Source organism: Geotrypetes seraphini, chromosome 1 (assembly GCF_902459505.1).
Source record: "Geotrypetes seraphini chromosome 1, aGeoSer1.1, whole genome shotgun sequence".
In the NCBI taxonomy this organism is placed as follows: domain Eukaryota; kingdom Metazoa; phylum Chordata; class Amphibia; order Gymnophiona; family Dermophiidae; genus Geotrypetes; species Geotrypetes seraphini.
The window spans coordinates 473,146,677-473,164,676 of NC_047084.1; the positions used below are offsets into that span (position 1 = coordinate 473,146,677).

At 43.1% G+C, this 18,000-nt stretch overlaps 1 protein-coding gene across 1 annotated transcript in view; it reads right to left on the bottom strand.

Moving 5' to 3' along the window:
* The window catches only part of SMC5 (structural maintenance of chromosomes 5), a 210,377-nt gene that overhangs the window by 95,453 nt on the left and 96,924 nt on the right, over nucleotides 1-18,000 (bottom strand). The window contains exon 14 of the mRNA XM_033924682.1: nucleotides 3,365-3,538. Coding sequence (XP_033780573.1) covers nucleotides 3,365-3,538 — 174 coding nt within the window. The remainder of the gene's footprint in view (nucleotides 1-3,364; nucleotides 3,539-18,000) is intronic.

The following is an 18,000-nucleotide window of genomic DNA, read 5'->3' on the forward strand; positions in this document are numbered from 1 at the left end:
TAACCTGGTCACCCTAGCTTAAGCTAGGACTCCAGCTGAAGTACAGACAAGATGTCTGCCTTAGACAAGCGTGTAAGTGGCTCCAAAATCTTGTATCTTTGGGCTGCCGGTCAAAACATTAAATGTGACTGAGACCTGAAACCCCCTAGCTTCATGCACATCAACTGGGGGAAGAAAATGCAGCTGGCACCCGGTAAAACCCTCAGGACCGGCATGGCAACACACAGCTTGCGCTCAAGCTCTGGATAGCCAAGAGTGAGCTTTGCTACGAGGGGAACGGTTCCCGAGCCTCCAAATTATTAGTGCAGGCTGGCTAGGCAGGTTCCCCTAAAGGTTGCCCTGCTAGCTACAGACTCAATCCAGAGAGTCTGTGTTTTCTTACAGTCAGAGCTTGTCAGAACCACTGGGAACCTCTGCAGCACTATAACCCATTCTGAGCTCTTTGGGGAGGACAGGATAGAAAATGAAATAAATAAGTACATAAAAGTCTCAAAATCCGGATGAAATATCTGACAATAATAACAATGATTTCAGAGCAGATCAGAAAACCACCTTCAAGCTCGTGTGTAGAAGAACTGAGGAGGAGCTGAAGTGCAGCCCAGAGCAGAAAGTGGAACCAAAGAAAATTTAACTCCGTCTATACAAACTCACGGTACATAGACAAAACCGTGCGAGACAAAGCTGCGCCGACAATCGCGCACAGGGACATCTGCGCGCTGGATTTAAACAGTATTTTAAAGCGCTCCGAGGGGGGTTTGGGCAAGGAACCCCCCACTTTACTTAGAACTGTTGGCGCTCTCGTTGGGAGGGGGGTGTTGGTGGGAGAACACCCCATTATAGAGGAAACAGTCTTTTTCCCTGTTTTCCCTCGAAGCGTTTTAAAATACTATTTAAATCCAGCGCGCAGACGTCCCTGCAAGTGATTGCCGTCGCTTCAATGTCCGCGCGATTTTGACCCGTCACCAAACTCGCGGGTTGGGATGCATAACCCACTTATCAAGACTCCTGTACCCTTTACATCAGCATGTATATTAGCATTGACTGATTAAGACCAATCATATCAGCTAGCACCAAAACAGGCTTTATTACATAATTTACTTAAGATATTTTCCCCTTCCTTTTTAATTTGGTACCTAAATTTATGCACTGATTGCATATATAAATGTATAGAAGGCTAGCACTTACACAAGCTAATGTACACTTACCCATGTAAATGCTAGCTCAGTGCTATTCAATATATGATGCATTACAACTCAGTTTGTAAATGCAATGGTTAGATGATCTGATTCAACAATCTGCATCTTATTGCACCTTTAGAAAATTGGGTAAGACCTATTTGATCAAAAAATTTGTTACTTGATTGATGACTATCTCATAGTTTTTTATTGTATTTTTCACTATTGAAATATTGTAGATCATTTATTATTTTATTGTCCCTTTATTTTAGCCTTTTGGAAATCTATTTGGGGTCAAATAAATTGTTTATTGGAAAACCATGTGGTATTATCTTATGATACAATTCTATTCGGAATATCAATGAGGGCACAGAGTCAAATTTCGTCTAACAATAATAAGCTTTTATTGATCATGACGGGATTCACCATACAACAAATCACATTTAATTGGAAGAATTGGAATAGACTCAATTATTGCTTATGGTGGAATTCATTATGTCACATCTATAAAATGGAAAAAGCAATTGATATATACAAAGAGGGAACTATAATAATTTTAATAAAATCTGGGGGCCATTGACAAGATATTGTAATGAATAAATACCATTTTTCCATTATAAATGCAATAAGAAGGAAGGGATGGGGAGGGATTTTATAATTTTATTAAATATTTAGATCAATAATAAAGAATATTCTATATGAGCTTTGTGAACACATAGTTATAGTTTGTTTGGGAGGGAATAGGTTAAAAATTTTAATGTTTTAATGCTGAATATGATAGAGATTCAAGTGTATTCAATTCAATTTAACCATTATTTAATGTTACACTTGTTGTAAGACGTAAAATGAATAAAAAAAATTTTTTTAAAAAGAAATATTGTACTGCTTTTCTGTGTGCTTTGTATCATCACTGGAATGTCCAGTCCTCTTATTCTGTGAACCGCCTAGAACTTTTTGGATGTTGGTGGTATAGAAAAATAGTTATCATTATTCTTCACAGGGGAACAACATGGGCAGAACTAGGATTTACAAGCCTCACTTAGAGAATACTTTAAGTCATGTGAAGTGCCACATTTAAGTACTCCCACTATGGCATTGGGTAGGCACTCCTAAATGTAGGCGCATTGATGCTGATTTAGCTCGTATTCTATAACAGAATCTCAGTGCCCAGATGCTTTTACAGAATTAGTGCTCAGCAAGTGGCATCTCGGTGCACAAATTTTGTTGCCTAATTATAGAATAGCCTCCTTAGTCATTTACCTCCTCTTTTAATAAGGAGCGCTAGCTGATTTAGGGTGCGCTAAACACTAATACGTCCATAGAATATAAAGGATGCGTTAGCATTTAGCGTGTGCTAAAATGGCTGGCGCACCTTAGTATAAAGACCCCTTAGTAAATTAAGCATGAATATTCAATTTCAATATAGATTTGTAAACGGACCCCTTAGCTGAAGTATTACTTGAATTCAGATTTTTATATATATCTTATGATTTGCACTTACTTTTCTATAAGAAAAATAATTCTCTTATATACAGTGGTACTTTGGATTACGAGCATAATCCGTTCCAGGAGCATGCTCGAAATCCAAAATGCTTGTTTATCAAAGCAAAGTTCCCCATAGAAAATAGTGGCAACAGCAACGATTCGTTCCAGAACCCGGGGTGTGTACCTGTCGGGTGCCGGGTGCTGCAGCACTGTCTCCTCCGTCCGCCACCTCCGTCCGTCATCCAAAGAAGAACCCCACAGTGCCGCTTCGGGGGGATGCCTCTAATGTCCACCAGCCGCCGGAGAACCCCGCAGGGCCGCTTCAGAAGGATGCCTCCTCCATCCGCCGGCCAGCCCTCCACTTCGGATGCCCCTCGCATACTGGAGAGCTCCCACCCGATCCCATGCAGCCAAGCGCCGCCCCACCCGCACGCCGCGCACAATGCCGATGATTGACGCTGTGCACGTCACATGCAACGTGCAGGTGGGACGGCACTCAGCCGCACAGGCCCAGACAGAGGTCCTCCAACCTGTGGAAGGCACCCGACGTGGAAGGCTGGCCGGAAGAGGAATCCCCCGAAGCGGCGCTTCCTAGACTGTAAGTGCTCGGTTATCAGGGCAGTGCTCGGTTTGCGAGTCAAAAGTTTGCTGAGTGTTTTGCTCGTCTTGCAAAACACTCGCAAACCGAAGTTCCACTGTATTACCTTTATGTGGTCTTCTAAATGTCTTCTTTCATCTGTATCCACTGTGACTGTGAGAAACTGTGCCCCTCTTAAGGAGGTGTTACTGGAAAAAGTCTTGTTTGAATACGCAGATACTTTTACTATATATTTTTCTTCAGCTGTATAGATCTGGCGAAGTTTAGTTTCTTGGATAACCTGTAAATGAGAGCAAACTTACTTCAGCAGACAGAGTCAGGCTTCTTCATTTTCAATGGATAAAGACTGAACTCACTGAAGGGATCTGGGCGTAGGCAGAGCCTTAATTTACACTATGAAAACTATATGCGAGTACTTTAAGCAGATATTTATTGCTTTTTCAAAAGATTTAAAAATTTACACATAGATGATTAAGATCATTTCTATTTTTTTGTTTTTAATATATTATGGGGTCCTTTTACTAAGGCACATTAACCAATTTAGTGTACGCTTAATGCTAAGGTGCCCATTATATTCTATGGGCGCCTTAGCATTTAGCGCGCCTTAGTAAAAGGATTCCTATGTGAAGTTTGCACCCCTAATGCAGACAATACACAGATATGCCGAAACAGTCATGTAAATTTTTCTTAATATAGCTTTCTTCAATTCTTTATATTTTATAAAAAATTCTTTAAATTTGAATTGTTTTATATTCATCCATCTTGTATTAAACAATTCAAGTTGTCCTATTTACTATTTGTTAGTCTGTTTATCTATCCAGTGTTGTAACACCAAGGTGTATAACCAGACACCCAATTTTGGTTGGGCCTCAATCCAAAGTGGATGGTCATAAGAATCCCATCCCTGCCCGGTATCTCTCTCCCCCATCCTTCCTCCCCCAGGCTTCTCTTAACTCTACCCTGACCTACCACTCTGGACCTTTTAAAGCCTTCATTCCTTTGTCTACAGCAAGAAGGGACTCATATTCACTGCACATGCAAGCCCCAAGCCTTAACTCAGACCTGGTCCCACTTATCTGGAAAAAGGAAGTTACATCAGAGGGATGTCTCAAAGACTGGCACGAGCATTAGGTATGAGTGACTGCTTATTGCCAGCAAAGAAAGCACAGTTACTTACCGTAACAGGTGTTATCTGGGGACAACAGGCAGATATTCTCATAGATGGGTGTAGTAGTCATCCACAGAGCCCGGTAAGGATAATGCTAAAGTGTACTGTAACTTTAAGCTTTAGAAAGCTTTCAGACTGACCGCACAACGCATGTGCAAATGCCTTCCCGCCCAATGTCAGCTCACAAGGTCATCAGTTCTATGCCTAAGTGAAGAAGCCAACTAGGGGAGGTGGGCGGGTTGTGAGAATATCTGCTTGCTGTCCCTAGATAACATAGGTTTCGGTAAGTAACTGTGCTTTATACTTGGACAAGCTGGCAGCATATTCTCACAGATGGGACTCCCTAGCTTAACTAAAGGGGATGGAGGAAGAGTTGGCCTCCAAGATACGTTTACCATATGGCTCCAGAAAAAGGAGGACGGATTGAGATATCTGGGCTTTACATCTATTGAAAGCAATGGAAGTAAATCCCGGATGTCTCAATCCGTCCTCCTTTTTCTGGAGCCATATGATAATCCTACTCCAAAGAAAACATAAATGTTTAGTGCCACGCCACAAAATCAGATATATTGTCCGATATGAGTAGGCGGAGAGTAAGGGAAACAAAAATAAAGAGAGGACTAATAAGTGGTATACAAACGTCCTCATCAAGAATGAAGGGTTAAGAACTCAACAATACCGATATGTATGGAGTCTATGAAATAGAAGCCAACCTCAGTGTCAAGTGAATCCAAACACAGGAGAGGACCCTGCCGAAAAAAATCTAGGAAGAAACAGTAGATTGGATACTGGAAAGAGGCACTAATAAGAATGACCGGATCAAAAAAAAACTAATTGAAGCCATTCTTGTCCCAGATCGACACAAATGGGAAATGAAAGGGGAAAAAAATGGCAAAGCAATGAAAATGTGGTTCCCATTAATAGAATAACGTTGTAGGAAGAAACGGGAAAGAAAAAACACAGGAAGGAGAGAAAGCACAGTTACTTACCGTAACAGGTGTTATCCAGGGACAGCAGGCAGCTATTCTCACATATGGGGTGACGTCATCGACGGAGCCCGGATGCGGACGCCTCACAAGCAGACTTGCTTGAAGAAACTCAAAGTTTCGAGTTGCCCGCACCACGCATGCGCGAGTGCCTTCCCGCCCAATGCAGGGCGCATCAACTCAGTTCAGATAGCTAGCAGAGAAGCCAACCAGGGGAGGTGGGTGGGTTGTGAGAATAGCTGCCTGCTGTCCCTGGATAACATCTGTTACGGTAAGTAACTGTGCTTTATCCCAGGACAAGCAGGCAGCCTATTCTCACATATGGGTGACCTCCAAGCTAACCAGAATGGGATGGTGGGAGTGTTGGCAATTTAGGAGAATAAATTTTGTAATACTGTTTGGCCAAACTGTCCATCCCGTCTGGAGAAAGTATCCAGACAATAGTGAGAAGTGAATGTGTGAACCGAGGACCAAGTAGCAGCCTTACAAATTTCCTCAATAGGAGTAGGTCTGAGGAAAGCAATTGAAGCTGCCATTGCTCTAACTTTATGGGCTGCGACTCTACTGTGTAGGGGTAATCCAGCCTGGGCATAACAGAATGAGATACAAGCCGCCATCCAGTTGGAGATGGTACGCTTAGAAATAGGATATCCCAACTTATTGGGATCGAAGGAGACAAAAAGTTGAGGAGCAGTTCTGTGTGGTTTGGTGCGTTCCAAATAGAAGGCCAAAGCACGTTTACAGTCCAGAGTATGAAGAGCAACTTCTCCAGGATGAGAATGAGGCTTTGGAAAAAACACTGGAAGAACAATGGATTGTTTGAGATAAAATTCTGAGACCACTTTAGGGAGGAATTTAGGATGAGTACGAAGAACCACCTTGTCATGATGGAACACTGTGAATGGTGGGTCAGCAACTAAAGCTTGCAGCTCACTGACTCGTCGAGCAGAAGTGAGGGCTATGAGAAACACCACTTTCCAAGTGAGATACTTCAGATGAGCCTTATCAATTGGTTCAAATGGAGGTTTCATCAGTTGAGCAAGGACAACATTGAGGTCCCAAACCACAGGAGGCGGTTTGAGAGGAGGTTTGACAATGAAAAGTCCTTTCATGACTCTGGAAACCACCGGGTGAGCAGAGAGGGGTTTTCCTTCAATAGGCTGATGGAAAGCCGCAATTGCACTGAGATAGACTCGGATAGATGTAGACTTGAGGCCAGAATTGGATAAGTGCAAAAGGTAGTCCAAAACAGAAGATAAGGAGGAATGTTGAGGCTCCTTATGATGAGAAAAACACCACGTAGAAAATCTAGTCCATTTTTGGTGATAGCATTGTCTAGTGGTAGGCTTCCTAGAAGCATCTAAAACATCTTTTACAGATGGAGAAAACTGAAGAGGGGTTATGTTGAGAGGTACCAAGCTGTCAGGTATACAGACTGCAGGTTAGGATGAAGCAGAAATCCTTGACTCTGTGTAAACAGAGAAGGAAAAACTGGTAGAAGGTATGGCTCCCTGCTGCTGAGTTGAAGTAGAAGGGAGTACCAAGGTTGTCTCGGCCACCGAGGAGCAATTAGAATCATGTTGGCATGATCGTTCTTCAACTTGACCAGAGTCTGGAGAATGAGAGGGAATGGAGGGAATGCATAGAGGAAGAGATTCGTCCATTCCAGAAGAAAAGCATCTGCCTCGAGGCAATGAGGAGAGTATATCCTGGAGCAGAACTGAGGCAGTTTGCAGTTGTGGGGAGCTGCAAAGAGGTCTATCTGAGGCGTTCCCCACTGTGAAAAAATGTGATGAAGAGGCGAGGAATGGAGTGTCCATTCGTGAGGTTGAAATAGACAACTCAAGTTGTCCGCCAAGCAATTCTTTGCCCCTTGAATGTAGACAGCTTTGAGGAAGGTGTTGTGATGGATTGCCCAGTCCCAAACCTTCATAGCTTCTTGACAAAGAGAGGCAGACCCCGTCCCTGTTTGTTGACATAATACATGGCGACTTGGTTGTCCGTCCGAATGAGGACTACTTGGTCGTGAAGCAGATGTTGAAAAGCATTGAGAGCTTTGAGGATCGCTCTGAGTTCCAACAGATTGATATGACACTGACGATCCGTACTGGTCCAGAGGCCTTGAGTACGGAGACCATCGAGATGAGAGCCCCAAGCGTAGGTCGAACAGTTTGTCGTGAGGACCTTCTGATGGGGGAACGTTTGAAAAAGCAAGCTGCTGAAAAGATTGGAAGAGAGCATCCACCAACGGAGAGACTGCTTCAATGAAGGAGTGACTGATATGTGTCGAGAAAGAGGGTCGCAAATTTGCGTCCATTGAGATGCCAGGGTCCACTGAGGAATTCTGAGGTGAAGTCTGGCAAAATGTACTGTGGAGGCCATGTGACCCAAAAGTACCATCATGTGTCTCACTGAGATGGAATAGCGGGAAGACACGGTATGACAGAGTTGAAGAAGAGCTTCCAGTCGTTGCTGTGGATGGAATGCTCTGCTCTGAGTTGGACAGTGTCCAGAACAGCTCCAATGAATTGTAGATTCTGTGAGGGCTGAAGCTGAGATTTGGGAAAGTTGATTTCGAATCCCAAACTTTGTAGGAACCAGGTAGTCCGTTGGGTCGCTACAATAACCCCTTGAGATGTGGAATCTTTGATGAGCCAGTCGTCAAGGTAGGGAAATACCTGAAGACCATGATTCCTTACAACTGCTGCTACCACTACCAGGCACATGGTGAACACTCTGGGAGAAAAGGCCAGGCCGAAGGGTAGTACTTTGTATTGATAGTGCAGATTCCCCACCCAAAATCTGAGATATTGATGGGAAGCCGGGTGAATGGGGATATGAGTATAGGCCTCCTTGAGATCCAGAGAGCATAACCAGTTGTTCTGCTCGAGAAGGGGATAAAGGGATGCCAGGGACAACATTCAAAACTTTTCTCTGACTAGAAATTTGTTGAGTGCCCTGAGATCTAGAAAGGGCCGCAGATCGCCCATCTTCTTCGGAACAAGGAAGTAACAAGTATAAAACCTCTTGTTCTGCTGTTCCAAGGGAACTGGTTCAATGGCATGGAGACGAAGCAGAGCGTAAGCTTCCTGAAGAAGAAGGGCGTTCTGGGATGGATTGGAAGGATACTCTCTTGGAAGAAGCTCTGGTGGAACCTGAGTGAAATGAAGAGAGTATCTTTCCCTGATGATGGTAAGTACCCAGAGGTCGGATGCGATTGTCGTCCATCGAGGGTAAAAAAAGATGGAGACGACCTCCAAGAGGGGGAAGATAGGACAGAGACAGTACAGTGGAGGTTTTGCTCTGTTTTAAATAGTCGAAAAGGCTGTGTAGCCTTATGTGCAGCAGAAGGCTGAGATTTTTGTTGCTTCTGAGCAGGAGCTGGCTTTAGCATAGGTCTGACATAAGAAACAAAGAATTTGTCATGCTCAGACAATTCTATGGTGGCTGCCTCAATGGATTCATCGAAGAGGTCATTGCCAGCACAAGGAATATTAGCCAAGGTGTCCTGAAAAGTAGGATCCATGTGAATGGTACGAAGCCAAGCGAGGCGGCGCATTGCAACAGAACAAGCAGCCACTCGGACAGACAACTTGAAGGCATCATAAGAAGACTGGAGGGGATGCAAGCTGAGTTGTGATAGAAAAAACTATGACATCTTGAAATTCAAAGTGCTTTTGAGTATGCAAATAACTCAAAAATTTAGGCAAAAGAAGTAATAAAATGATCATTAAGTACTTTAGAGGACATCATAGCATTTTGAGAGATGCAACGTCCAAATTCGTCCATAGTCTTTCCATCCCTTCCAGGAGTGCAATGTGCCTGGAACAGCTGGCATGGTATGAGGAGATCCGGTAATGCCCTGCCTGGAGAAGGACTCGAGGACGTCGAGGCAGCCTCGGCTGGAAAAAAAGCATCAAAAGAATAGGGAGACGTGGACGAGGTAATCGAGACCGCTGAGTCGTCAAGGTGTGGAAGTGGATACCTCGATCGAGGAGTCGATGGTCTAGGAGATGCAGGTGTAGATCGAGGCTTAGTGGAAGACAGGCGCTCCTTAGAAGAAGAGCGATGCCTGGAAGCATGCCTCAAACGTCGATGAGAACCGTGCTTGGAAGCAGATCTCAAAGGTCGAGAAGCCCCGCAGATGAAAGCAGGCGATGCCACCAGGGAATGGATGGGGCTTGGAGTTGTGGATTGAAGCTCCAGAGGCTGGATGGAGGAATCTCGATGCACTCCCAAAAACTCTGCTCCTTGCATTGAGGGTGAGGATTTCTGTCGAGGCACGTGCAAAGACTCTGCTCCTTGCTTCACGTGCTGAGATGCCATACCAGACACTCGCAGAGACTGTGCTCCTTGCATCGAGTGTGAATATGTCAGACTAGACACTCGCAAAGACTCTGCTCCTTGCATTGAGTGTGCATATGCCAGACCAGACACTCGCAAAGACTCTGCTCCTTGCATCGAGTGTGTATATGCCAGACCAGACACTCGCAAAGACTCTGCTCCTTGCATAGAGTGTGTATATGCCAGACCAGACACTCGCAAAGACTCTGCTCCTTGCATAGAGTGCTAATCTGGAGCTTGGGACAGAAGCAAAGACTCGACCTCGCGGGAGACTGCTGATTTCCCAACTGAAGTAGAAGAGGCATAGTCGAGGCAGAACTATATTTGCTCAATAACTGAACAAATTGCTGCCCAAACATGGTCTGGAAAGAAGCCGACAAGGATGGATCCACGTCTGAAACCGGACCACCTGCCTTGGCTGGAGGTTCCACCGAGGCAGTGGAAATATGCTTCGACTTGGAAGTCTCAGGCACCTGAAACACAACCGGTGGAACTGTCTGCTGCGCTAGCTCACCTGAGGATACAGGGGAAAATACAGCAGTCGTCGAGGAAAGAGCCTTTGCAAACGAGGAAGGGGCTCGAGGTCGAAGCAGTGGAGGCCGGTGGACCCTCGGTCGAAGTCAACTTCGGAGTCGAGGAAGAAGTGGATTCCATCTGGAAGAGCCTCTCCACTGAAAGAAGACGACGTGTAAGCACGAGGTTGAAGAGCATCACAGCGGTCGCACGACTTCGGTTTATGGTGAGGCCCAAGGCACTTAAGTCACCTGGTACGTGAGTCCGGGAGAGAAATCGCACGCTGACACTGGCTACGCTTCATGAAGCCGGTAGCTGGCCGGGACAGAGAAGGAAAAAACAGCCACTGTAAGGTCAAAACCCTTGGGCTGCGGCCGAGCGGCCTGCCCCGGCAACCGGACAGAAGAAAGAAAATTTTTTTTTAAACAAGAAATAAAAGAAACACAGCGATTCATGAAGAAAATAACACAAAACCGCAGTGAGAAGGTACAAAGTTAGTTAAACGCAGAAAGTCAAAGACGGACTTCTCGGCTCCGCGGAAAACTGAGAACTGAGGAGACGCGCCCTGCGCTGGGTGGGAAGGCACTCACGCATGCGCGGTGCGGGCGACTCGAAACTTCGAGTTTCTTCAAGCAAGTCTGCTTGTGAGGCATCCGCATCCGGGCTCCATCGATGACGTCACCCCATATGTGAGAATAGGCTGCCTGCTTGTCCTGGGATAAACTCTGTAACTATGGACGGGAAGATGTGGAAGAAGTTGGAAAGAGTGTCTAACTTGGGGGAAGGCCATATGTCAGCAGTACTCCCCCTATGGGCTGGCTGAGAGCTCGTGTATATCTTGTAAAGTGAATAGAGGTTTATTAAGAGTGCAAGTAAAGAAAAAGAGATAAAGTACTTCTCAAGACAACTAAGAAAAAAATGGGACCAACAAAAGCCGGAGCAGTTGGAGATCAGAAGTTACTGAAGAAATAGTAAAGAGGAGATAAAAGTTATTGAATGCTTCCGTTAAAAAGGAAGCCCAGAGAGAAGGATATGTGAATTTATGTGAAGTATCCAGTATCTATCCGCACTGATATAGTGAGTCAGAGGACTGAGCAAAAGAAAAAGGGCCGCTGCCTAGTTTAGCAAAAAAAAAAAAAAAAAAAAAGGTAAAAAGTCACAGAGAGCAATTATTTATTTGGATGCTACTGGAGGAGAAAGAGAGCAAGAGAAAACCATACACAATGGAAGCTAACTTCCGAATGACAGAATGGCTTCTAGTACTAGATAGGAGAGTAGAAAGAAACCAGACAGTAAAGGTTGATATTATGAATTTCCCAAAAGTAGAAAAAGGAAAAATTGGCAGTGGAGCTGATTATGATAATTGTATTATGCAGGATATAGGGGGGGGGAGGCTTATAACCAATATGTATTAGATACAATTTTAGTTAAGTGTGTGGCATGTAGTTAAAGCTACAGCCTCAGCACCCTGGGGTTGTGGGTTCAAACCCACTATGCTCCTTGTGACCCTGGGCAAGTCACTTAATCCCCCATTGCCCCAGGTACATTAGCTAGATTGTGAGCCCACCGTGACAGACAGGGAAAAATGCTTGAGTACCTGAATAAATTAATGTAAACTTGAATAAATTAATGTAAACCGTTTTGAGCTCCCTTGGGAGAACGGTATAGAAAATTGAATAAATAAAAATAAATATTATATAAAAAGATGTAGCTGAATAATTAAAATGCTTCAGAGGTTATGACACAGCACGCAGAGTACATATTTTTCTGTTATAGAACAAAATATTTTGGTTTCATGTCTAGAACAGGATGCTGAAGCCATAACATAATTGTTCCCTGAAAATAAGCTATGGGTCAGAACTAACATATTTGTCACTTGTAGAGTTAGGGAAAATCATGTGACTGTAGCCTACATAAGGGTATTGTCTAGCAAATGAGAAAGTTTTTGTAAAATAGATGCTTGCAATAGAATAGAGCATGTCAACAAGGTCAGCATGTCCTCGATGAACATGTTGTTCACTTCCTTCTATTGCTGATAGAGGTGAAACCAATAGCATGTGATGAGTTAAGTCCATACTTGTTGCTAAGGAAAAGTAAAACAAAACAGAACTGTGGAAACAACCAATGTTCAAAATCTTTGTTTATTTCTTCAAAATACTGTCCACATTTGTATAGAGCGGTCCACTCTATACAAATGTGGACAGTGCTTTTAGTGTTTTGAAGAAATAAACAAAGATTATTAACATTGGTTGTTTCCACAGTTTTGTTTTGTCATTTTTTTCTCTATGGAAACTTGGGTTGCTTCTTTTGTTTCTCGTTAAGGAAAAGTACTAATGAAGTCTGATTAACTGGAAACCATGTGACTTGAATAGAACCAATAGAATATTGCTGAAGTATACAATTTGTAAATGGATTGTAATTGGAAGATGTACCAACTACGTATGTTTAATAATGAATTAATTGATTATGTCATTATCCCAATAAAATGGCCAGTCACTTGTAATTCATCTTACCAATTTTAGTAAGAGGTCAAAATGCTCCTCAAGTCCTTAAATATTTAACTACACTTTTGTATTAGATTTCTTTTCCTCGATTTCCTCTGAGATAGAAATTAAGAGCTGAGGGTATGTAGTTTATCCACATAGTTATTTAGCCCAAACAGAACAGAAGGTCCATGAGCCCAGTGGGCTTGTAGAGCAATAAGAAACGAGAATACTACGCATAACAAAATCCAACAGCGCGGTCGTTGGGCATTTAAAAGAAAGGAGTGCATAGTATCTACTGCATGCATAGTAGGCACACACAGAAGAAAATAAAATGATAGATATGGTCAGAGCCATAGTGGCTGAGGCAGCCACCCCAACCCCCGGGCACTGCTACGCTCCCAGTGGATAGAGCATTAAGCTATACCAGGGGTGTCAAACTCAATCACATAAGGGGCCGAAATCTAAAACATAGGCTAAGTCACGGGCCAAATTTTTTATTAAGATATTTAGGGGTCCTTTTATTAAGGTACGCTAACCGATTTAGTGCGTGCTAAATGCACACCTTAATAAAAGCACCCCTTAGTTTTAGTAGAAGTATAGGGTTACAACCTCTCCAATCCCACGCTGGCTCTGTTTATTTTGCATTATTATGAATAAGCTCTGTTATTCTATGCCTTGTGTACTTCAGAAGGAAGGTGGCTTAGAAATAAAATTATATGGTTTTAACCAAATGAAAGGAGTATAGCTTTCAAAAGCTAGTCAGAAATGTATTGCTAGTCTAATAAATCACCTGCAATTTGTTCTTCAACATTTGTTTCTTTCAAAATTTGGAAATAGTGCTTTCTGAGAGTCTGGTACTGTAAACTTGGAAACTGCTATAGCCTTGTGAAAGACACTGTAAACTCAAAATTCATTCATACCATGTTTCCCCGAAAATAAGACCTACCCTGAAAATAAGCCCTAGCATCATTTTCGGGGTAGGTCTTACTAGAACCCTACTCTAAATTCGCCGGGATTCGCCGGCAACTGTTCAACCTGTCCCACCCTTCGGAGCCGAACCCCTGCTGACCCTCCATCCTTCCTTCCCCGCCAACCGTGAGCGAGCCCTACCTTCATGCGAAGCAGCGTCAGGCCGGCAGCACTCTAAATATGCTTCTTGGTCTGCGGCCTTGAGACTTGAGGCGCTTGTACCTGATAGTTTTTTTTTAAGTCTTCCGGCGGGCCAGCTTAAGTGTAAATTTTTAATTATCTGGTGGGTCAAATTTTATAACACTGCGGGGCCAGTTTGACACGTCTGAACTATATGGTATAGAGACTTAGGAAAAAATAATTAATGAAAGTACCAGGGAAGGAACAGACAATCGAGAAAATCTGAGCCACTATTAAGGTAACAGAGTACAAGGTGCCAGTACTGGCTCTCTTTTGCTTTTGTATTTTTTAAGTACATAGAGAGTAGTAAAAAAATTGAAAAATTCAGGTTATATTGGAAGGTTTTATAGCAAGATAGAAAAAAATATATTCACTCTATAAGATATGTATAAAGAAAATGAGAGTTTTAAGAGTAACTTCTCAGTTGGAAGTATTGGCATAGCAATACTGGAGAGATAAAACCGAACAGGTATAAAGAAAGTGGCATGCACCCTATACGAGTAGGCCAATGTCTCTTAAAATGTCTAACATAGTAACATAGTAGATGATGGCAGATAAAGACCCAAATGGTCCCATCCAGTCTGCCCAACCTGATTCAATCTAAAAATTTGTTGTTGTTGTTGTTGTTTTTTCTTCTTCTTAGCTATTTCTGGGCAAGAATACAAAGCTCTGCCCAGTACTGTTCTTAGGTTCCAACTACTGAAGTCTCCATCAAAGCTCACTCCAGTCCATCTACACCCTCCCAGCCATTGAAGCCCTCCCCAGCCCATCCTCCACCAAACAGCCATATACAGACACAGACCATGCAAGTCTGCCCAGTACTGGCCTTAGTTCTTCAATATTTACTATTATTTTCTGATTCTAGATCCTCTGTATTCATCCCATGCATTTTTGAACTCCGTCACTGTTTTCATCTCCACCATCTCTCTCGGGAGCATATTCCAGGCATTCACCACCCTCTCTGTAAAGAAGAATTTCCTTACATTGCTCTTGAGTCTAGCACCCTTCAACCTCAAATTATGTCCTCTGGTTTTACAATTTTTCTTTCTCTGGAAAAGATTTTGTTCTACATTAATAACTTTCAAGTATTTGAAAATCTGAATCATATCTCCCCTGTCCCTCCTTTCCTCTAAGGCAGTGTTCTTCAACCACCGGTCCATGGACTGGTGCTGGTCCACAGAAATTTCCTACCGGTCCACAGGGCCAGCATGTGCATCAGGCCCAAAACTGTGTTCTTCAACTGCCGGTCCGTGGTGCGATCGATGCGTTGTTAATAAGATTATATTGTGTGTATATATGAAAAATGAATGGAAAAAATAGTGTTACAATTAGGACTATGGGGGCAGGGTCTGGGGTGGAGATTAGGTAGAGATGGGCAGGGTCTGGCCCACGGCTTAACCCAGTGTTCTTCAACCGCCGGTCTGCAGACTGATGCCGGTCCAAAAAATAATTCTTTTATTTCTGCCGGTCCATAGGTGTAAAAAGGTTAAAGAACACTGCTCTAAGGTATACATATTCAGAACTTCCAGTTTCTCCTCTTACGTCTTTTGGCGCAAACCTCCTATCATTTTCGTCGCCCTAGTCTGGACCGCTTCAAGCCTTTTTGTGTCCTTCGCCAGACACAGTCTCCAAAACTGAACATAATACTTCAAATGGGGTCTCACTAATGACCTGTACAGGGGCATCAACACCTTCTTCCTTCTACTGGCTACGCCTCTCTTTATACAGCCCAGCATCCTTCTGGCAGCAGCCACCACCTTGTCTCAATGTTTTTTGCCTTTAGATCTTCGGACACTATCACCCCAAGGTCCCTCTCCCCATCTGTGCATAAAGTTCCGTAGCCATTTTTACAGCTCCTTTCAGCTTAGACTACTGTTTTTCCACTTCTATTATGTTCTCCCATCCTAACAGCTCTTTCTTCAGGTACTCTCCCATTTTATTAAAGTCTGTACGTTTGAAATTTAGGACTTTTAATATTGTGCGGCCGCCCTCCACTTTAGCTGTTATATCAAACCGTTTGAAGATCGCTACTTCCCAGTTGAGCACCTACTCATATATTAGATATACTCTCTCCATGTGAGGCCAAGATCCAATATCGCTTTTTCCCTCGTGGGTTCCCTCACCATTTGTCTCAGCAGAGCCTCTTGAAAGGCAACCACAATCTCCCTACTTCTTTCCAATTCCGCAGATGGAACTTTCCAGTCCACATCTGGCAGAAATCACGAAGTTAGACCACATTTGAAGAAAAGGTAGGCCTGTAAAGGCATAAGATCATCTTGAATAGGATGTGTTACTGGCCTTCTCCGTCGCAACAGCCACTTCCAGTCCTCCAAGTTCTTTGGAATTAAGAGGTAGTTTGAATACAAGTCTGAGCTTGACATAACCTTTTTTTTTAAGCAGGTGGTCAGTCAGGTGAGATATTCAGAAGGAAGTATGGACGGCCATTAGAAAGTAGAGCCATTATCCTTGGGGTCTACTTGACTAGGATATCAGCATTGATAGCACACTGGTGGATGTTCTGTGGTTGAAGAACCTAGTTGATCCTGCGAAGAATCTGAGTGAACATGTCTGTAACAAAGGAGAAACATGTTGGAGGTATGTGGAGCTTGGAAGTTTAACAAGGCGATCAAGGACAGGAGTGTCAAGATCATAGGCAGACGAGGAGATGGATCAGGTGGAGGTCTAAAGACTGGAGAAGAAGCCAGACCTAGGAAGAATATTTGCCAAAGTGATCCAGAACATTAATATCCATGGCAGAGATGTGTAGTCATGCAAGATGTCTTATAGGAATAGACATAGCCTATTGTCTGGATGTAACATCAAATGCATCAAATTCCAAACTTGCTATAAATTTCTTGGCTTGGAATAGTCCATGAGGTCAAAAAGTTGTGCAGATGGAATATATAAGTGAGCAGGTATGGTATCAATCTATCAAAAATGGGAAAAAGTGTCTTTGGCGGCAGGCTGGCTAATCTACTGAAGAGGGCTTTAAACTAGAAGTGATGGGGCAGGGTGATCAAAACCCACAGGTGGGTATAAGCCCTCAGGTAAGTAAATCACTGAATACCTCTATACGGATGGGAAAGGGGGCAATGTCTGGAAAGTAGTATATACTAATGCTCGAAGTAAGAGAAGCAAAATTCTGCATCTAGAAGCTGTGATGGAAGAAGATGAGTTGGATATAGTGGCGATCATGGTAATGTGGTTCATGGAGAACCCTGACTGGGATGTAGTTATACCGGGTTATAATCTGTTCAGAAAAGACAGGGTAGGAAGAAAAGGAGTAGCGTTATATGTTAAAGATCATATTAAAGCCACACAATTGCAGGATCTGCAGGGCAAGGAAGAGGCACTGTGGATCAATTTGGAAAGAGGGATTATGTCAAGGAATTGTTCTCTGGATGAGAACATCTGGAAGGAGTAGAAATGCAGTGGGAAAAACTGAAAGCAATTATTGTAAGGGTGACAGACCTTTTTGTAAGACAAGTAAGTAAAAGGAAAAGAGGGTCACTTTGGTTCTCAAAAGTAGCAGCTGAGTAGGAAAGGAATAAGAAGTTAGCTTTCATAAACTATAAAAGATTGCAGAAAGAGGAAGCCAGAAAAAAATATCTGGAAAAGTTAAGAGAGGCTGGTCGAGAAGTCTGGAAAATAAAAATGGAAGACAAAATAGCTGAAACGGAAAAAAGGGGGAGACAAAACAGAAGAGGTGGTGGAGACAGAGACTGTGTCTGAATTCAAAAGGGCTTGAGATAGGCACGTGGGATAGGCAGACTAGATGGGCCATTTGGCCTTTGTCAGCCATCATGTTTCTATGTTTCTAAATACAACAGATATGTAAAGATTGATACTGCGTACCAAACCAAAGCAGTTTGGTCTTAAATAAATTTAATTTCAAACAGAATCTGTCAGCCCAATGCTGAACTTTAGTAATTAATTTCAGATTCAGTATCTGAATCTACATCTAGTAGAAAGAATATATTGTCTGCATATGAATTCAAGTGTTCACCTTCATCTAATTTAACTGAACTAAGTGTACCCATGAAAATGTTTAAGACTATCAGAGAAAGTTGTAGCCCTGAGGCACCCCAAAAATTAG